General features: G+C 39.2%; 1 protein-coding gene across 1 annotated transcript; it reads left to right on the forward strand.

Annotated features, from left to right (window-relative positions):
- Window positions 1-693: 693 nt before the first annotated feature.
- Window positions 694-14,351, forward strand: LOC308085774 (transmembrane protein 255B; the record flags this gene model as incomplete). Its single annotated transcript, XM_080429083.1, has 10 exons — window positions 694-733; window positions 1,567-1,764; window positions 2,401-2,558; window positions 4,215-4,277; window positions 8,096-8,185; window positions 9,129-9,209; window positions 9,949-10,034; window positions 10,581-10,740; window positions 13,106-13,210; window positions 14,310-14,351. Exons 2-10 carry the CDS (start codon window positions 1,722-1,724, stop codon window positions 14,349-14,351), a joined length of 828 nt encoding a protein of 275 aa, XP_080285209.1. The 5' UTR covers window positions 694-733; window positions 1,567-1,721.
- Between the last annotated feature and the right edge of the window lie 5,588 nt (window positions 14,352-19,939).

Genomic DNA, 19,939 nt, shown 5'->3' on the forward strand with positions numbered 1-19,939 from the left:
TACTGTCTGGATCTTCAGTGCACTTTCATGAACCACAGATTATGGCTCCTACTTCTTTTGGTGACACATGGCCTTTCCTCTAGCACCATGCACCATTAGGTCAAATTTACCACTGCACACTTGCACATATACCGTAGGTATCTCAAAATGTAATTGGGCAGATTGCCATGAAACATATTGCATCAACTCTGCATGTCCCCCAGTGAATGGACCCTGCTGCTTTTGGTGAACCAATGGCCAAACTTTCCACTTGCACACAAATTATCCGAAAATGTAATTTGCAAATTGCTATACAATCTGCTGAATATGCTTCTTGGAAGATGAACAGTTGAGTGACCACATGACTCTAACTCAGGCCAAAATATCTATTTTTAACAGAAGATACAGTATCTCATTATAATCTTCTAAAATGAACCTACTGATTTTGGTAACCTGACTTTTCCTCTAGTGCAAACAACAAACAACAACAAACATAGTCATGATTATGTATGTTTGTATGTGATTCATGTTTTATTTTTATATTAATGCCAAATCCAAGCATTCAGTGTTTTGTTTTTTTTTTACATTTTCCAGACAGGAGAGTGTAAAGAGACTGGAAACCAAGGGCAGATAGAGGGGTGACATTCGAGACAAGATGGGGGTTGGATTCATTTGTCCTCATGCTCAAAAGGAGCATAATGGTCTGTGCAATACATTTGTGATCTACCAGGCACCAATACCCACTGTTTCCATGGTAATAACAATACAACTTTAAAGAGTTCATACACCTTCAACTCATGACCTTTATTTGAACTCAAAACACAGATTTCCATTTATCAATCAATTTGCATGACTCTCCTGTCTTCTTGTCTGTTTATCTTAACCACTTAAGAGCTCATTTCCCCCCTCAAATAGTGTTGCCAAAAATAGCCAATCTACAAGCTCTCAATTAAAACTAAAGTCTGCTCTTTAGAGCGCAGATCTCCGGCAAGGTTGCCTATCTGTCTGTCTGTCTGTCTGTCTGTCTGTCTGTCTGTCTGTCTGTCTGTCTGTCTGTCTGTCTGTCTGTCTGTCTGTCTGTCTGTCTGTCTGTCTGTCTGTCTGTGTCTGTCTCTGTCTCTGTCTCTGTCTCTGTCTCTACCAATCAATCGATCGATCGATCGATCGGTCTGTCTGTGACAGAACTATCTATGATAGATAGATACCACCATGGGCGCACACATTTTAAAAACATTGAAAAACAAGACAATCATTATCTAGCCTCTCAGTCAAGGTTTACAAAGAACTCTGGACTAATGCAAGATGGAAAGCAATAGATTGTATTTGACTATTGATTAAATGATAAATGTAATGTTAATTAATGTTGATTAGCTGGGCATACTGGGCAGTATGGATGCACGTTTCTCAGTAAATAACAACTAAGTATTCAATTTAGAAAGAATGCAGGAAAAGTTTCTTCTATTATTCTGTAAACCTTACATTTTCCATGGGGTGGTACTGTTAACATGTGTTTCTTCCCACAAACATTGGCTTAAAAAAAGGTATTCAGACATCAAATGTATGTGCATCTTCTCTCTCCCTGCACAGCATGCTAAAAGGATACGCCCATCTTCAAATATCATGGTCAGTCATTAGGTGAGAAGAGATTCGCAAGCGGCACAAACCCATAGAACCTGGAATGTGACAGAGGCATTTGGATTTCAAAGGAGAACATATTGTCTGGACCTATGTGGGCTTGAAAAATGACTACTGCTGACAGGGACAAGCCAAAGCGCAGCCCAACAGGTAACTGGGCAGTCTGGGCTTTTATACTTTTGTATTTTACTTTTAATACTTTAGTATAAATATAATGTAAGTGTACAAAGATTATTAAAATATATTTTTTACTTTTTGAGCTTAATTTAAAGTATATTCAACCTATGTATTTTTTAATTGTGTACTTACATGTCATTAAGTACAGGATACAAATCCTGCAATACTTGCTATACTAGTGTATAGAAATAAAAGTGCTTTTAAGTACACTTAATTGAATATACTTATTAGTGTAGTTTATTAATGTAGTTATTTTCCTGTCATTTGTAATAGTATACTTTATCAAAATGTACTTTATAATACAATATGTATATGCGCTATTGTACTATAATTTCATTCCATTAGTATAAGAGTATAAATTTCAATTAATATTTTAGTGTTCTGTTAAAATATTTTTAGTGGTGATTTAGTGTTGTAAACTTATTTGCATGCCCTTTGAATACACTGTTACTATATGCTTTATGTAAATGTACTAATTAAAAATGTATTTAAGTATGCTTAAAAAGTACACTTTTGTGCGTAAAAGTATACTATCCCATCAAGTCTACATGTGATACCTGGTCACTACTGCTAAAAGCAGATAAAGTGAGTGCAGTTTCCTTCCTGTAGGCTATGCATGGATTTCTAGCTTCATGGTGAGCATCAGAAGAGCTCTATGCCTGGTGCTTTGTATGGTCTGTTTGTCCCTGATCCTGGTGCTTTTGGGGATCTACACAACAACCCGCACAGAGAGTCTGAACATCACTGGGTACTCCTCTGGAGTGATTGTAAGTGTTTATTCATGTTCCCCTTCGTCAACGTCATCATTTATCAACAACATGACACGTGGAATATCGATGAATCGGCAAATCCCCATATATGGAGTACCACGATGGCTTCAATATGATGTCATAGTACTGACATCATAGACTGGTCTGGACTCCATATTTGAGCATGGCTGACACGGAACTCCATATATGGTCATAAAAGGAACACAGGCAGACAAACAGATATGAGCAACGGGTTCTGACAAATTACAACGGGTACAACGAGTACAACGGGTATTACATATCTGGAGGGGCATCGATCCCGAGTAGGCTGGTGCCCAATGGGCACTCTCGCACTAGTCTAGTTCTTCAAAAAATAGCAGATCTATAAGCTTGCATGACACCATGTTGCGAGCTTATAGGTTGGCTATTTCTGGCGACGAGATTTGGTGTCGAGGAAAAAAGGAAGTGGCCTATATTAGACAGCGCCGCTATTAGACTCATGGGCGACTCCAGTCAATGAAGTATATTAGGGTTCAAGTGGTTAATGGAGCATTGCATGTGTTTGGTTGGAAATCAAAGTAAGAGGACACTGTGGGGCTTCGTATACCATGCAGTGTCAAGAAAATAAAAATGGAATCGTGAATCTCGAGATCCACATGGAAATGACCTCGCTCAAAAGTGGATCTCAGACCTCATGTGGCCCAAAGAATTGTGGAGGTACTGGCCGTGTGTGCACCACGAGGAATTGATTGATCACCCACTCTAGTGGTTTGCAAGTTTACATAAGCTCCGTTCACATAGTCCAGCCAGACGGTCAGACTCCTGCAGAGCCACGGGGTGCGCTCATAAGTCATAATTCCGATTACTCCGACGTGTTAGGTTAGAGTGAGGTTAGGGTTCGGGTGCCACACTGTGAAAACAGGGGGGCCGCCAAATCTTTGTGTGATTTGTGTGACAGATAGATTTTTACATTAAGCACTTGAACCCTATTATCCCTATTCTGAAGAGAACGTAAGCCAAAAATTGCTGATCTACAAGTGTCTGTTAATAATCTATTCACTATATCCTGTTTGTAGTGCTGCTCACTGCAGTAGTCCTGACCATCCATATAGGTGCAAAACTTTACTTCACTTGGCTTTCAAATTAAATTATATAAAAAATAAAAATCAGGATTTGTATAGTGAGATTGTAAACTCATACTAAATAGCTGTAATTTAACATGCACATTACATTAGCCCAAGCTCAAAACTGCTTTACAGTTTAGGATGTAATGCAGGCTATAGCCTACTTGGTCTGGCAGTATACAGGATATACCTTACTGTAATAAAATATAAACATCACCAGATCAAGGACTTTGTTATAGCTTTTAAATTATGCCATTTTATCCTAAAATCTCTGAAAATGGGGTTATTCTTCATACAGTATACACTGCTGCAGGCAGTTTATCTTGGATAACATTTCATATTAATGAAGTTTGTTCACTCTTTTATCGCTTTGGAGGAATGTTCATGTTCTCACCCACAAGCATAAAGACCACAGGACACTTATAGGAATTCCTTATGTGATTGGTATCAACCTTTGACATAATGGTTGTTAATCCAACTCTCTGACTCACTGACATTGAATAGCATTTTTATTTTCCCGACACTGACAGCTACATTATGTTCTCTGCAGCTGGCCTTTGGCTCTTTCCTGGGAGTCCTTGGGCTGTGTCTGGAAGAAAACCGTAAGCAGCTGGTAGGCTACATTCACACTTATAATAATCATCATCATAATGTTTCCATTCTGATATTTGCATTCTCTACCCCTGCAACTCCAAACCTCCTTCACTTCCCTCAACACAAATTCATTGATGTATTGTAATATTTGTGATTATGTTGTAGTGTACTGTGTTTTTATTGTAATCTCAGCTTCATTGTAAAAGAGGGCCAATGTCTCAATTGAACTTCCAAGAACTTAGTGAAGTTTATGATGATGATGATCATTGATACGGGTGTTCAGTTCAGTTCATTTATATTTACCGGATATTGAACTTTAAATATAAAAAAAAGTTTGTGCATTCAATTAGGTCAATTTACATGAAAAACAATCAAATCGCCCAGTCCATTTGGTGAGCCACATCTGCGACTGCACACTAATTAATATGGGTGTTACTGATTGCCCAGGTGTTACACCTAATGTCCTGACTGGATCCAAATCCTTGTGTCCCACACAGGACAACAAACCATATACAATAATTCAATCAGAAATGTTAAAGGAATAGTTCACCCGACAAATTACTTATTTTCTATCAATTGCACACCCCATGAAGCCTTGAATTAATGGATTTTTTTTTTTTTTTGTCGAATTACTCAGCCAATAATTTGATCCCGGCGGAAACATGCTAATGTATCCGGTAGGAGACTTAAAGGAGTCTCTTTGTGTCTCCTACCGGAAATACACCCGGGCATCAAATTATTGGCTTAGGAATGCGTCAAAAACTGAAAAGATCTCCATGAATTTAAGGCTCCATGGGGTATGTAATTGATAGAAATAAGTAATTTTTTGGGGTGAACTACTCCTTTAAGGTGAAGAGGGCTGAAATGTTAAGCTGATCTCTCAGAGGGATTCTCCACATGACAGTGTTGCACGTTTAATAATGTGGATGGTGGACAGGTGATCTTTATGTTTTCCTCTTACATTTAACTAAAATATAACTACTAACAAAGGGAATTACATGAATCCTTATATGAACAAAACAAGGGCATACCATCCCAATCCATACCACTGGATGCATGTATGCATTCCTCCTGCTGGATCTATGTTTAGATTCCTGTGGGTGTCTCAAGTTTAAATCTCGTGGAAAAAAAGAAGCAGCAGTACCACAATTAGACCCAGAGACATGAGCCTGAAGTTAAATTAGGCCGGTCTGTTCTTATAAAATGGAGTTAAAGTTTTCTAAATTCTAAATAAGGTTCATGTGGTTAAATGTAATAGGGTTCATGTCGTTAAATGCTTAAATACCTAATAAGTCTGATGGTAATTTTGTGTGTGTAGACAAGTTTTTGTTTGTGTGTGGCATGGTTCAAAGTTCTTCTCAGTAGACAGTAGACAGTAAGACTCCTATGTAGTTTCTGGAAACATTTCTAATTTTGTATCCTAAAGTCTAACTATACTTGTGCTCATTGATTTACACACAGAGCATGTCCACATGCCTCAAGGAGGTATCTTACAAATAATGCTAAATGTTAAAAAGGCAGCATCTATTTTAAACTTGTCAGTAGCTGTTTATAAGATGTTTGTTTAGAGACTGTCTATAGAGACTAATCAATGCTGGACTTAAAATGTCTGAGTCAAAACTTTATAACATAAGCATGCCGTGTCTCATGTCATGACCTTTTTTCATGTAATGTGTGTGTCCATGTGAAATTCCATCATTTCTGAGGAAATCTGTAGCCAAAATATTCAGTTATATAGCCAGTTCTAAGTAGTAGAGTGTGATACAAGATCTAAATTGTAAATTGTCAACATAACTCTTATTCTCAATTTATTTTTCAATTAAGTTGTTTGCTTCAACAGGGAACTGCCCTTCTTGCAATTGCCAGATGGCTAGTGAAGATCTGTCAAGGCAATTTTGACAAATGTATGGTATTGCATCGCATCACAAACATAATGTTTTGAGATGTGCCTTGGCTGCTTTCAGGCGAGACTTCTGTATACCAAACCAAACCTCTGTATAGATTATGATCCAAATGGGACAAAGGTAGACAGACTGATACAGAGATCTCGATAATGTGGGCACAAAGGGGACACAGACAGACAGAAGGATACGACGGGTACTCTGACAACGGGTACAACAGCTATTGCATAACTAGGTGGGGCATGCATTCCAAATTTGCGTTGTTCCCGACTTGCATCGTTCCCGAGTAGACTGGTCTAGTTGCACAGTAATTATGACACACCTGACGGGTGTTAATTTCTGCCTCAAACCATTCCACCAAAGCAATATGTCATTGTCTCTGTATCTGTGTATGGTTATGTTATGTTTTAAAGAGTTACAGTGAAGAAAGAAAGGGGGATTACATTAGTGGGAGCTCTCAAAACTCTAATGTAATATGTAATCTATTTGTTGCTTGGTCTTTGGCACACTAATGTACAATCCATGGATAAGCCACGGTAGCCCCCTGAAGTTCATGATGGCTTAAACGAACAACTGGTCTCAGATCAATGCTGGGTTTCCAAACACACCTTCATGCTAAATAGGTCTATGCTTTTTCCATCAAAGGAGAAAAGATAAGATAAGATAAGATTCCTTCGGGAAACATAAGCTGCATGAATGTTCAAATTGACAGATATCAGTTCTAAAAGCTCTTTGTGCATCTGTGTGCATCTGCTATTATTTAGTTGTTCCATTTGCACCATACCCTGTTCACCCTAAAAGACATTCTAGCTAAAAAAGAAAAAAGGGAAAAAGAAAGAAAAATAATACCAAAGTTAATCAATCCGGTCAAAAACTAAAGATGACATTTATGAAGGATATGGGAAAACATGGCATATCTCAGATGCTTACGGGAATTCCGTGGGTGGAAGGTCATCATTGGTTGAGACTCAGGATATGCTTGGATATGAGGTTGTTATGCTTAGATTCTTCTGCCTCCTACATTTGCGTCTGTTTCACTGATAACATCAAACCAGGTAAGCAGGTAATGATAAGAACATTGAACTATTGGAATAGGGGTTGGTGCAACTTCTCCCACTAGCATTGTCCATAAAATATGTCTGGAAAATTGGAGGAAACAGATTTTAACAAAACTTGTAGTACTGTAGGAAAACAACTTGAATTGGAAACCGACAAGTTTGGTATGGTGAGAAATCCTTTCACTTCAAGAACATGGAAATAGTAAGAGATGAAAATTATAAAAACAGTTTCACTCAAGCAATCATTTTCCCATTTTGGATATTCTATTATACTTCCATTCTGTTATACAGACTTGCATGGAAAGACCTGTATGTCTCATATTAACAGGTACACTAATAATATTATGTGGTAGAAACATAAGTGTCCAACCATAACTAGTGATGATAATAATAATACATTTTATTTGTAGCACACTTTATATTTGACTACATGTGCTACATGGCATAAAAAGTAATAATGAGAAAAATAAGAAACAAATAAAATTCAGATCAAGAGACCCCCCCCCCAACTATACACAGCTAAGAAAAAGTTCCAAGTTTAAAAACACACAAAGGCATCAATCAATAAATCCATCTAGGCAAATGCCTTGTTAAAAATAAAGGTTTTTAGTCCCTGAAAGGTTTTAAGTCCCCATAAAACGTGATAAACACGTGTCTCTTTATAGTTAGGTTGAATTAATATAACCACAATTGTCTTTCTTTGAATGTATCCCTCACTGTCAAACAGGTCTACTACTTTCTTCTTTCTTTACTACTTTCTTTCTCTCTAAAAATGTTTTTTTTTTGCATTCTGGAGGACAGTTGTTTGTATGGCATGTCTGTGTTTTCACATAGAAATAACATTTATCCTTATTCCTTTCATAAAATCTTCTGTCCAGCTGACTGCTGCCATAGTGTTCCTCAGTTTTGGGATCATTGCCTCCTTCCTGTGCATGGTGATAGATGGTGTCTTCATTGTATTCAACATGGTGAGTGACCTATTCATTACACAACAAACAACACATAACCAAAACAGAGTTTGCAAAGTACTCACACAGCATTATGAAAAAAAATACATTAAAATGCCACACACAGGTATCATTAATAGGCAACCTAGAGGTGTGCATAGTTGAGCCACAGCTCCCTCTGGCGGACATACAAACAGATAAAGACAGCCTCATTACAATGGTAAAACAATGCAGGGACAAAACAATAATTAGCATAGACAACGAAATGAATGACTAAGAAAAGGAAAAAGACAAACTATTATGTGGCTGCTCCAGCAATAGAGCGAACTGGCTGTTAAAGGACCATACAGGCATCAATACATCATTATCTATTCATAGCTTCAGCCACAAAGTGTACCAATTTCCCCTTTACTGGCTTTTTTTTTTAGACTTTTCAAAAGTCTAAAATTACATTTTATTTCAAGTTAATAAAACATTATGTAGGAGCCACAATATATTTAGCTTGTTTTGTTTACATTTTTGTTTTGTTTTGGTAGCCCACTCTTTGATTTAATTGTCTAATTTCCGTTAATTTGCTCTGTTGTTGTGTCTCCGTATTATCTGTTGATTTGTGTCAGGTGTGTCAGTCATTTAGTCAGTGAAGAGGCCAAGAGGGTGGGTCTGGCCAGATATTTTCTGTTGACTGCAGTAGTAGCGCCAGAAATTACATTTTGGCTGGGTAAGCAAAAGCAGTGCAGCCAAGACCCCCTCTCCCCATCCTGACCTATGGATGACATTGAGATAGACATATCATACGAAAAAGCTCTACCAAAGAATACAGTCTGATGATGAAATGAATGAATGTCACTGTTTTCCCACGTTATTTGAATATCCAATGTTTAAAATTATCTGTTGCCCTGCCTTTAACCTTGTAGATCATTTGTGTTTTTGAATGATTGTATTACATCTGTCTGAACCATGCCAGGATATTCGTCCTTTGAAAGCAGGGAGATGTCAGTTTTACACCAGTGGGAGCAGCTACATTTATGAGAGTTACTATGTCTCTGTAAGTACCTGCTGTGTGTACATGATTACCTGCTGTGTGTACATGATATCAGTTGCACTGATATGAGGAAAGCATGACCTGAGAGCACATTCCTGCTCTTTTAGTCTCTGGCCGTTGTCTCACACTTTATCACAAAGATTTATTCCATTGCTCTGAATATTTCAGAGACACTTAGTTTTATTGAAACTCTCATATACATTTTGGCTGAATGAAGTAGTGAAATGTCTGCCTCCCCTTTAAGGCAGCGGTGGAAAGTAACTAAGTACATTTACTCAAGTACTGTACTTAATTACAATTTTGAGGTATTTTTACTTTACTGGAGTACTTCCAATTTTCTACTCCACTACATCTCAGAGGCAAATATTGTACTTTTACTCCACTATTATTTTAAACTTTTAGTTACTAGTTACTTTGTAGATTTAGATTATTGTTACAAAACATACATTAACCACTTCAGCCCTATATACATTTAGATCATTTGAAAATATCCGATCTACAAACTCACGATGTGACGCATTGTGAGCTTGTAGATCTGCTATTTTCAAAAGATTTTTATACATTTGAAAACTGCATAATTAGTTCTTTTACTTTTGGTACTTTAAGTACATTTTGATACCAATACTTTTGTACTTTTACTCAAGTACATTTTTAATTCCTGACTTTTACTTGTTACAGAGCATTTACATTACAGTATTGATACTTTTACTTGAGTTAAAAAAAAATCCACCACTGCTTCTAGGTACCATGTCGAAATCTCAGAGAGTCCTGTACTATGACAGTACGAAGTGGAACCTGCTACTGCTGCGACCTGTACGACTGTGCCAAGTGAGACAACGTCCTCATCTTCATCATTACAACCATCGTCATGCATGCTCAACATCGTCATCCCTCTCTCCGCCTTGTCTTCCTTGTTCTCATTCCCACTTCTCTGGCCCTCTCAATTCAATTTAGGTTTTTAATTTCTCTAGCATTTTTTTCAGTTGGATGTTGCTGAAAATGCATCTTTTATGCATTTTAGGCATTAGCTTGTTAGTTGTAATTTAATCAAATTAGTACTCCAATTGTAGAGTGCAGTATGTCGCGTTCAGAGTGCCCTACAGCCTACAGTATCATGATTGTATTCATTTGAAAAATGACTGCTACGTCGGTTATAAAAGCAAATGACACTTGAGCTGCGCTTTGCTGGGTGGTGCTGGCTTTGTCTTGTTTTTATGTCGGGTTGTCACCACACAACGTGGCAAATTTCTTATATGTACCCCATACTTAAGCAATAAAGCATGTTGTGATTCTCGTTCCATTTGTAATCATGCCATGGGAAGAGAACATTCTAAGAGCTTCAATAATGATCAGAGCTATTGTCCTGTGTTGCAGTGGAGGCTACCTGGACAACTACTATGAGTTTGTTGGAGTGCAGGGCTGTCAGGATGTGTTATCTCTGTACATTCTCATCTGGATCCTCACGGGCCTCAACCTGGTGGCCTTCTTTATGGGCATACTGACCACAGCTGTACTGGGTAGCATAAAGGACCGGGTGAGAAACACTCTCGTATACAGTAGAGTACACACTTACACCACAAACACACACACACACACACACGCACGCACGCACGCACGCACGCACGCACGCACGCACACACACACACACACACACACACACACACACACACACACACACACACACACACACACACACACACACACACACACACACACACACACACACACACACACACACACACACACACACACACACACACACACACACACACACATTTTAACCAATTATTTGTCCACACAAAGGAGAGCATACAAGGACACAACTATTAAAGGTGCAGTAAGATTACATCACAAAATCATGGCATATGTCTTCATGATACAATAAGCATGTCACTCAGTACTCTATGGGTATAAGTAACAGCGTCTCCGCCATATGTGGCGGCTGACAATTATAGCAGAGACAGCACAACACTTTGCCAGCCTTTTTGCCTCCTTTTTGGGCATCCCCAGTTGTTGGAACCCTCTAACAACCAGTCCGTGGGTATGTCCTAGGCTGCCAAATATAAAGAAAATAGTAAATAGTCTGCACCTATAGCCCAGCTCTGAGATGGTATGTAGGAGTGGTTGGTATTTAATGACCTTGGTCATAAAAGCTTCCTCTAGACTAGGGTCAAAGGTGCATGCTATCTCTAATATACACACACACACACACACACACACACACACACACACACACACACACACACACACACACACACACACACACACACACACACACACACACACACACACACACACACACACACACACACACACACACACGTCAAGACATTGCTGTGGAATAGACAGATACTAAGTGTACACATATGCTATATAAACACAAACAGATCTCATTCTCATATGACAAACATTCACATTTCATAGATATTTTGTAAGCAAAATTAAGCCGTACAACAGACATACAGAACAGGGGTGTCATTAAACACCAAGTCAATTTCAAGAATGCCTGTGAAGTCTAACTATTGCAGATGTTATCAGGAAATTAAAGAATGCACCTATAGGGCGCAAACTCTTCTCGTATCAAAGTATCTTGTTCTTCATTTCTCAATTGTGACCTTGACCTTTGACCTTTTCAACCCAAAAGTTACACATCTCTTCATGGTAGCCTACCTATCATTATCACTAAGTGATTTTATCATGCACATAAGGAGAATTTTCACAAATGTTCTTCTCTCTACTAAATGTGCATGCTACAAGATTTGAAAATAATGGCACACACTGCACAATATTACCGGCGGAGCAATGCTGAACCACACTTAATCTATTCTCACATGATCACATATAAACAGTGGAGCCAGTCCAAATGGTTCTAAAATGTTTGGGAAGACAGGTAATATTGGCAGTCGGCTTTCCTCCATCTCAGCTGTCTGACACACCCTTACAACAGGTTGTTTGTTTGTGGCTGCAATGTCAAAAGTCCTCTCGTTCACAATATCTGTCTCCTTGTAGACTTTCTCTCGGGTACCGTGGTCGCGCGCAACTCCTGCCGTCCCTCTCAGTCAGTATAGTGACCTAATCATCCAGATTTAAATATAAAACATGTTTGATATTAGTAGGGTGGCCCCGATGTGTCTGTGACTGTGAGCAGATCAGGAGTTTTAAGATTGGATCTAAACCCCTCAGACTACAGGATAATTTGGGCAGATAATCGGGAGCGACCGTGTGATTGTCAGCAGGGGCAAATTGGGCCATAAATCGGCCCAATTATCCTGTAATGTGAGCCCAGCTGGTGAGCTCTGTGGAACACTTTGAACTGACTCAAAATTAAGTCTAAGCACAAGATGATGAGTTTGCTGCCTCAAGTGCTGCCTCTCAGTCCCACTACTGATCTGAGAAAGTCAGCCCAGCTCTACCTCCCATTTCCCTTCAATCTTTTGTAGAGGGTTCAGTCTAACCCATGGTGTCGATGACAATGCCGCTTTTAGCCACTATGGCCTTGTGGAACAGCTTACGAGAGGACTTGAGGTTGTCAGAGTGCAGATAGTTTTTTAAAGAAAACCTGAAATACTAATAATAAATCTATTCATTTATTTTATTTACTAATTTATCATTAGTTTTGTTGTCTTTAATTCACTTCAAATTCAAATTAACTTATTTCCACTTTTTATGTGGAAATCAATAATTGATTGCTTGATTGATAAGAGCTGTACCATCCTCTGTAGTAATTAGTTAATATAGTATTTTTATAGACATAAAGATAATAGTTTTTTCTGTCAATGTGGGTTGTATCATACACATTTTTGTTTCTATGGACTATAATAATCAACCATGAACAAAAATGCACATCAGCAGCATAAGTGTTTCCATCTAATGCATGTGTTTCTCTGTAATAATTACAGAGGAGCTGTGGCTGCGTTAATCAGACGTCTGATGTCACCATGTCTTCCCCTACTGCCCCTCTGCTAATGGAAGCACACATACACACCCCACATCACATCTGCCTGGTCAGTCCGTACTCATCCTGAATTTCTTAACGACAGGCGACGGAGACAGTACAGGCGCTGCTGAGCCTTTTTCACCCTTTCTTTATTTTATGTCTTTATTTATTTATTTCGAACATAGTAAAAAATATAAATGAGAAAAAGACAAAGGGAAAAAAGGGGAAAATTAGATAAAAAAACAGCGCCAAAGTTATTTTAACATCATCCTTAAATTATATTCCATGTTCGAAAAAGGAGTATAAAGAAGTTTTGTGAAAACTTTTGTGAAAACTTCTTTATGTGTCTCAGATATCTAAAAGAATTAAGAACAAATATTTTGGCTTTCCGCCCCAGTGTTTACACACTTTCATTTAAAAACAAAACAAAAACAAAAAACTACGTGCGTGGTGTGTGCCTCCCTTTGAGGTCCAGCGATGTGTGCGCCGAGGAACTTCACTCACTGACCCTCTCCACTGCAGTGCCGTTTATGAAGATAGGGGCATGCTCTCTACACGGCCTCCTGATGTCCACGATAAGCTCTTTCTTCTTATTTATGTTGAGAGCGAGGTTGTTCTCCTGACACCAAAGTATCAGTGATCCGATCTCGTCCCTGTAGGCTGGGCAGTCCCATCGTCATCGACAATCTGGCCTATCACTGTCATGTCGTCAGCATGTCATTGATGATACCATTGGAGCTATGCATGTCCATGCAGTCGTTTGTGTCCAGGGAGTAGAGGAGAGGACTTAGCATGCAGCTCTGGGGGTCTCCTGTGTAGAGGGTCAGATAGTCTGATATGATAATGCCCATTCTCTTTTTTTTGGTGATATTTTTGGGGCTTTTTCAGCCTTTATTGATAGTACAGACAGGAAATGGGGAGAGAGAGAGACAGGGAGTGACACGCAGCAAAGGTCGTCGGGATTGGGACTTGAACCTGTGACGCAATGGAGCCTAGGTGCCCGGACCGCTAGGCCAGCTGTCCGGGCCGATATTGCCCATTCTCACCACTTGGCAGTGGTCTTGGTCTTGGCCTTGGTCTCTGAGCTTTGCAGGAACTAGTATGTTGAACGCTGAGCTGTAGTCCACAAACAGCATTCGTATACATTTGTTCTCTCCCCCATCCAGGTGAAAGAGAGCGGTGTGAAGAGCCATGTGGATCTGTTTTGATGATATGCAAATTGCCCTGGGTCCTGCGAGGCAGGTAGCATGGAACAGATGTAATCTCTCACCAGCCTCTCAAAGCATTTACTGTCAACGGGGGTGAGGGCGATAGGTATCCAGTCATTTAGACATGTTACCTTGGAGTGCTTGGGGATGGGCAAAATGGTGGACATTTTGAAGCCTGTGTTGGACCACAGCCTAGGAGAGTGAGAGGTTATAGGATATAGGAGAGATATCGACAAACACTCCCGTCAACTGGTCATGTTTTGAGGACGTGGCCAGGTTTGGGTCTGTCACACTACATGATCACTTGTGTTTAATTAACCTCTGTAAAACATCTTGAGTTCTCCAATGGTCGAGTACCCTCGTCAATCCTCATCACTGTAGCTAGACTCAACTCAACAGGAAGGTTGGTCAAATAAGTACAGAGTTATTGTGTAGATCTACACATCCATGATATCACATCAAATGTACCTGAACAACTCACCCCCAACCCCAGACACCATTGTGAAAAGAATAAAACATTAACCCCTAACATTAAGACCTAATCGCTCCATTTAATCAATATTTTGTTTGTACATCAGCAAAGAAGGCAGGCCTGAACGGACAGGAACTTACTGTAAAAAGAAACTTTGAATAAGACCTGACACAATGATACTTTTTTTGCCAAATTACAGTGGAATCGGTCTTGCTCTTTTTAGCGAACACAAAATAGAAAAAACTGTGTCAAACAACATTTTCAATTTGGGAATTGTAGCATTAGATTTGGGATATATTAGGAAAATCAGCCCTCCACAAATCAACACACTTCCCCCCCTCTTTTTGAACCATAAAGTAATTTACCTACAGTAACAGCTTCACACTGGAGATGTTATCCCTTTTCATTCATAACAGGGGTTGATAGTCAACGTCTCCCAGTTTTATAGTGTTACAGCGAGCATAATTGGAAAAATGCAATAATAGCTGTCAAACAATACAACTCCCATATTGTTTTTGCTCTGACTCCTGCTATTCAAGCAGGCTCCACATCAGATTAGCTTGCAGTGATTCTGTTAGTGGCGAGGTGGCACATCAATTACAACGCTTTAATCTTTTATTTATTTACGTTTCTATTTTTTGCACCCTTGCACCCTTCTTTTGGACTTTTGCGTTCCGTGCTTTTGTGTTGTGTTGTGTTGTGTTGTGTTGTGTTGTGCTTTCCCTTCCCTTCCATTTGTTGTGCTCTGCTTGGCTCTGTCTGTGTCTTTTCTGTCCCGGCCATCCAGAGAGGATCCATTTGCTTCCCAGCTGACGGAGGACCAGTGAGCTCACGGTGTGAGCCATCATCTCACATGGATTCCAACCCTGCACCATTTGCCCCACTGTACAGTCTGCTGCCTGAAAAAGCTCAGAGCTGAGATGCACGCATCTACCGGTATTCATCAACAGCCATGGTGGCACACTGCAGTTGTTCTCAAACTTTTTCATGTATAGCCCCAAATTCATTATGTATTGGCCGCAGACCCCCATTTGAAAATATTGTGTGCCATCCAAGATTTGTGTTGTTACAATGTTTAAAAAATATTCCAAGTTTTTCAAGATTCTTTGAAAATAGCAGATCTACAAGCTCAGAACGCGTCGTGGTGAAACACCTTGTACATTCTTTATTCTTTATTAGGATCCCCATTAGCTTTCACAAAGGTGGTCGCTAGTCTTCCTGGGGTCCACACAAAATTAATACAATAAAAACAGACAATAGTTACAATTGTGCTATATAACTAAAACAAAAGGGCAAAACAGACACAATATAGTTATCAGCAAAATAAATGAAGCGCTGCATATAAAACAGAGACAACAATAACCAATAAAATCACAAATACTGAGTATTCACAAAAGTCACAAGAGGACTCACCAATTTAAGTAACTTTTTAAAAGAAAATCTACTTCTAGTGTGTCTAACATTTATGTGGAGCATATTCCAAGCCGAAGAAGCTCTATGAAGAACTGTTCTCATCATACTATTTGTTTGTGGTCTTGGCACCACCAGATGACCTGAGCTCACTTGACGAGTGTTATGTCCATGGCAAAACCTGACGCTTGTAGATCGTCTATTTTCAAGTAGCCGATGTATAGGGTTAAAGTGGTTAAACTGATTTTTATGCTGTAATAAAGGAGAATTCCAGTCATTTTAGATGTTTGCTTTGATGTGTCGCTAATCATTCACCGACATGGAGCTGGTTGCTTGTTTCTCTCACAGAATCTGGCAACACAGAGAACTAGCTTCACGTCGTTCTGCACGAACGGAAGCTCATAAGGGACATTCAGTGCATGTTTGAGTGTCAGTACACTGCATAATGAGGATTAGTGGAAAAAAACAAACTTTGGAGCTGCTAAAATAGGTAATTTTTGTTTATCCGCATTACTCCTTTATGCCAGTGGAAGGGGTCTCCACAATGGACAACAGGGGCTTCTCTGGAAAAATTCAACGGCCCTTTGTATGTTGGTGAGTGATTAGCGACACATCAAAGCAAACATCTAAAATGACTGGAATTCTCCTTTAACACATTGAGAACCAGTGGCATACTGTATCAGGAAGGTTTGGGAAAATAGACACTCAAACTATTATGGGATTGTTTGTTTCAGAATAAGGCTAGGTGGTTTGAGGCTAAACGTGCACATCTCCTTTGAGATGGTGGTTTACACGTGATGGTAAGAATCTGCTGTAAAATGTATTATGAAATGTACCTACTCTTTTTTATTGTCTATTGCATTTAAGTGCATATACGTACTGTATGGCATGTTTTTTTTACTTTATATCACTTTGTATCTTTACATCAGTACTATATTCTTTTGTAATGTCAGTATAGTGGTTCTCAATGACGTTTTTCCTCATCAGAGAATCTGCTTTTCTCTGTGTTGCCCTTGCCATGTTAAAGCAGGGGTCAGCAAAAACCGAGACTAATTTAATTTGATTGCGGCAAAGCTTTATTAAGCACTTGAGTCTCTTAAACAAAGTTAACAAGTCTGGTCTGACCAATGTTCCAAACTGACCACTGGGTAGTTTGGAACATTGGTCAGACAAGACTTGACAACAACACAACACAACACAACAAGTATATATCATATCATATCCAATATTACTGGGTATGATATGTAAAGATAGGGGGGTATAGAATGTGCAATAAGGCATAACCATGTATACAGATACATTTGAATTGTGCAGTAATCATTTGTGCAATCTATTTTGACCGCTTAACAAGGGAATGAAGGATAATTGGTAGTGCATCTGCCTTCATAAGAAAAGCTCATACTCTGTTGCTTTTCGAAAATGAGATAAGTTGTGTAGTATTTGTGTATTGAATAATTTGATTGTATTGAATAATTTGAGTATTTGGGTGTATATGACATGTCTAAATGGTCGGGTGCCACTGGAATAAATATGGAGTGAAAATCATTCTTGAAATTATACAACAAAGTGTGTGTTGTAATCATGGATGCAAGGTTCGGGCCAGCACTATCAACTTATTTATATTTTAAACACACCCCCACACCAGTATATAATGTCATAAAATAAAATAAAAATACTTCACATGAATAGAACTATCTGAAGTAACGGGTCACTAGTGCATAAAGCCTCATTTATACTGTGTGAGCCGAACCGTGGCTCATGGCTCACAGCTGCAATCTAGAATAGAGCTATGAGCCACCATAGCCAGTTATCCAAGCAATTACCTGTACCATCAGAGATTGTCTGCTCATATTGCTGTCTAGGGAATTACTATAGAGAATATCAAACCCATTACAAAGAGGCAGTGGGATTATTTTTGCATGATCTACCAATTCCCCATAGATCGGGTCGCTACGCAGCCCTCACACCTACGTTGCACCGCCGATCTGACTGATATGCCCATATATGGAGATCAGAAAGTTCTTACAAACATTTCTTTTAATGAATGACTTATAGGCTACACAGAGCAGTAGGATATAAATAACGTTGTCAGTTATTCCCTCATATTCCACAATAAAAAGATTGATTGCATTGATTTTTCTGGAGAAGGTTGAGTTGAGTTGGTCACACCTAGTGGGCAGTAGTGATAGGGATTTGTGGCGGTCCAGGCACCCCTAGGCTGCAATGCCAGCCTGACCAGCGTGTCGCGGGTTCGAATCCCATTCCCGACGACCTTTGCTGCGTGTCACTCCCCCATCTCTCTCCCCATTTGCTGCATGTGATTGATGAGACAGCTCGTAGCACATCAGCATGTAAAGAAAGTTAAGTGAAGAAAGATAAAGTGTTGCTGTTTGACTCTGCGTGTCCGATGGCGCAGTGATGTTTTTCACCGCGATCGCATGCCAAATACAGTCTGTTTGGACAACAGACTGTATTGACTTACTATGGAAAGCAGCCAGAGCACTGAGCAATGTTTGTGCAAAGTGTGGACCCAGTTGGAGCACTGGTGTGCTGTGAGACCCTTCACAACGTTGACTGTGCACTCCATGGGTGTCGCGGCTGATTCTGGTAGAAAGATGACACACACAAAAGAAAGAAATCTGAAGAATTTATATTTTTGGATAAAGGAAAACAGGACAATCAGAGCGAGGGAGAGAGAGGCAGAGGCATAGAAACTGATATTATTCATGATGATTCAATTCATTATCTTACTCATTTCTCCTAGTACAGTAAATACATTCTGACTTGTATGGCTAGGTGACAAATCCTGAGAAGCAGCATCTCAGACACATAACTCGTCTGAGTTCCCTTTTGCACAATACAACAACCGCATAACTCAGTGGTTCTCAAACATTTGCATGTCAAGGACCCCCAAATGAATATGCATTTGACCGCAGACGCCCATCTGAAAGGATGTTGTGCCAGGGACCCCCATACAAGAGTAGTATTGTTAAAATGTTCCAAAAGTATTGCATATTTTTCAAAAATGTTCAAGGTTGATGTACAGTATACATAGGTTAAACTGTTTTTTTTAATGCCATATTAACCTATTTTGCTTTGGACCCCCTGGAACCCCCCTCAAGGACCCCTGGCCCTGGGACAACCACTGCCATAACTGAATGATTTTGTTTTTGGAAAGAATTTCACCTATAATCACTTTAACCAGGGTTAAAGTGGTTAAGTCTGACCTCTCAGCATTATATTGTATTGCACACGTGAAAACAACTACTACAGCTAGGGTTGCTGCCAGAGAAAATGACCTCCAAGTCATGGCATCAGTCTGTGCCCCACATACTTGGCATTTAGAGTTAATTTAATATTGTTGCTGTCGGGCAGAAAATCTCATTTCATATCATTTCAAATGTTTATGGTTTTTCATAGATTAATGCCCTACTTCACCATACAGTGTCACACAAAAGTAGTGAAAATAACAGATCCACAAGCTAGTAGGTCGGTCTATTTTCACTATTTTAAAATGTTTACAAAATAATAATAAAAAAGAAACTTTTTTTGACATAAAAGGTTTCCACCTGACAGCAACGATGTCAAATCCTAATGTTATTTGGATAAGGATCTTTCAGGACAAGAATAGGACCAGGTTTCAGTGTTCCTGTTCTACTCTGTCTGGGTCTGCTCCGTTTCAGTGGCACATGAATGCACTTTTCAC

The sequence above is a fragment of the Gymnoscopelus braueri genome, assembly GCF_963280865.1.
Source record: "Gymnoscopelus braueri genome assembly, chromosome: 5".
NCBI classification, from domain to species: domain Eukaryota; kingdom Metazoa; phylum Chordata; class Actinopteri; order Myctophiformes; family Myctophidae; genus Gymnoscopelus; species Gymnoscopelus braueri.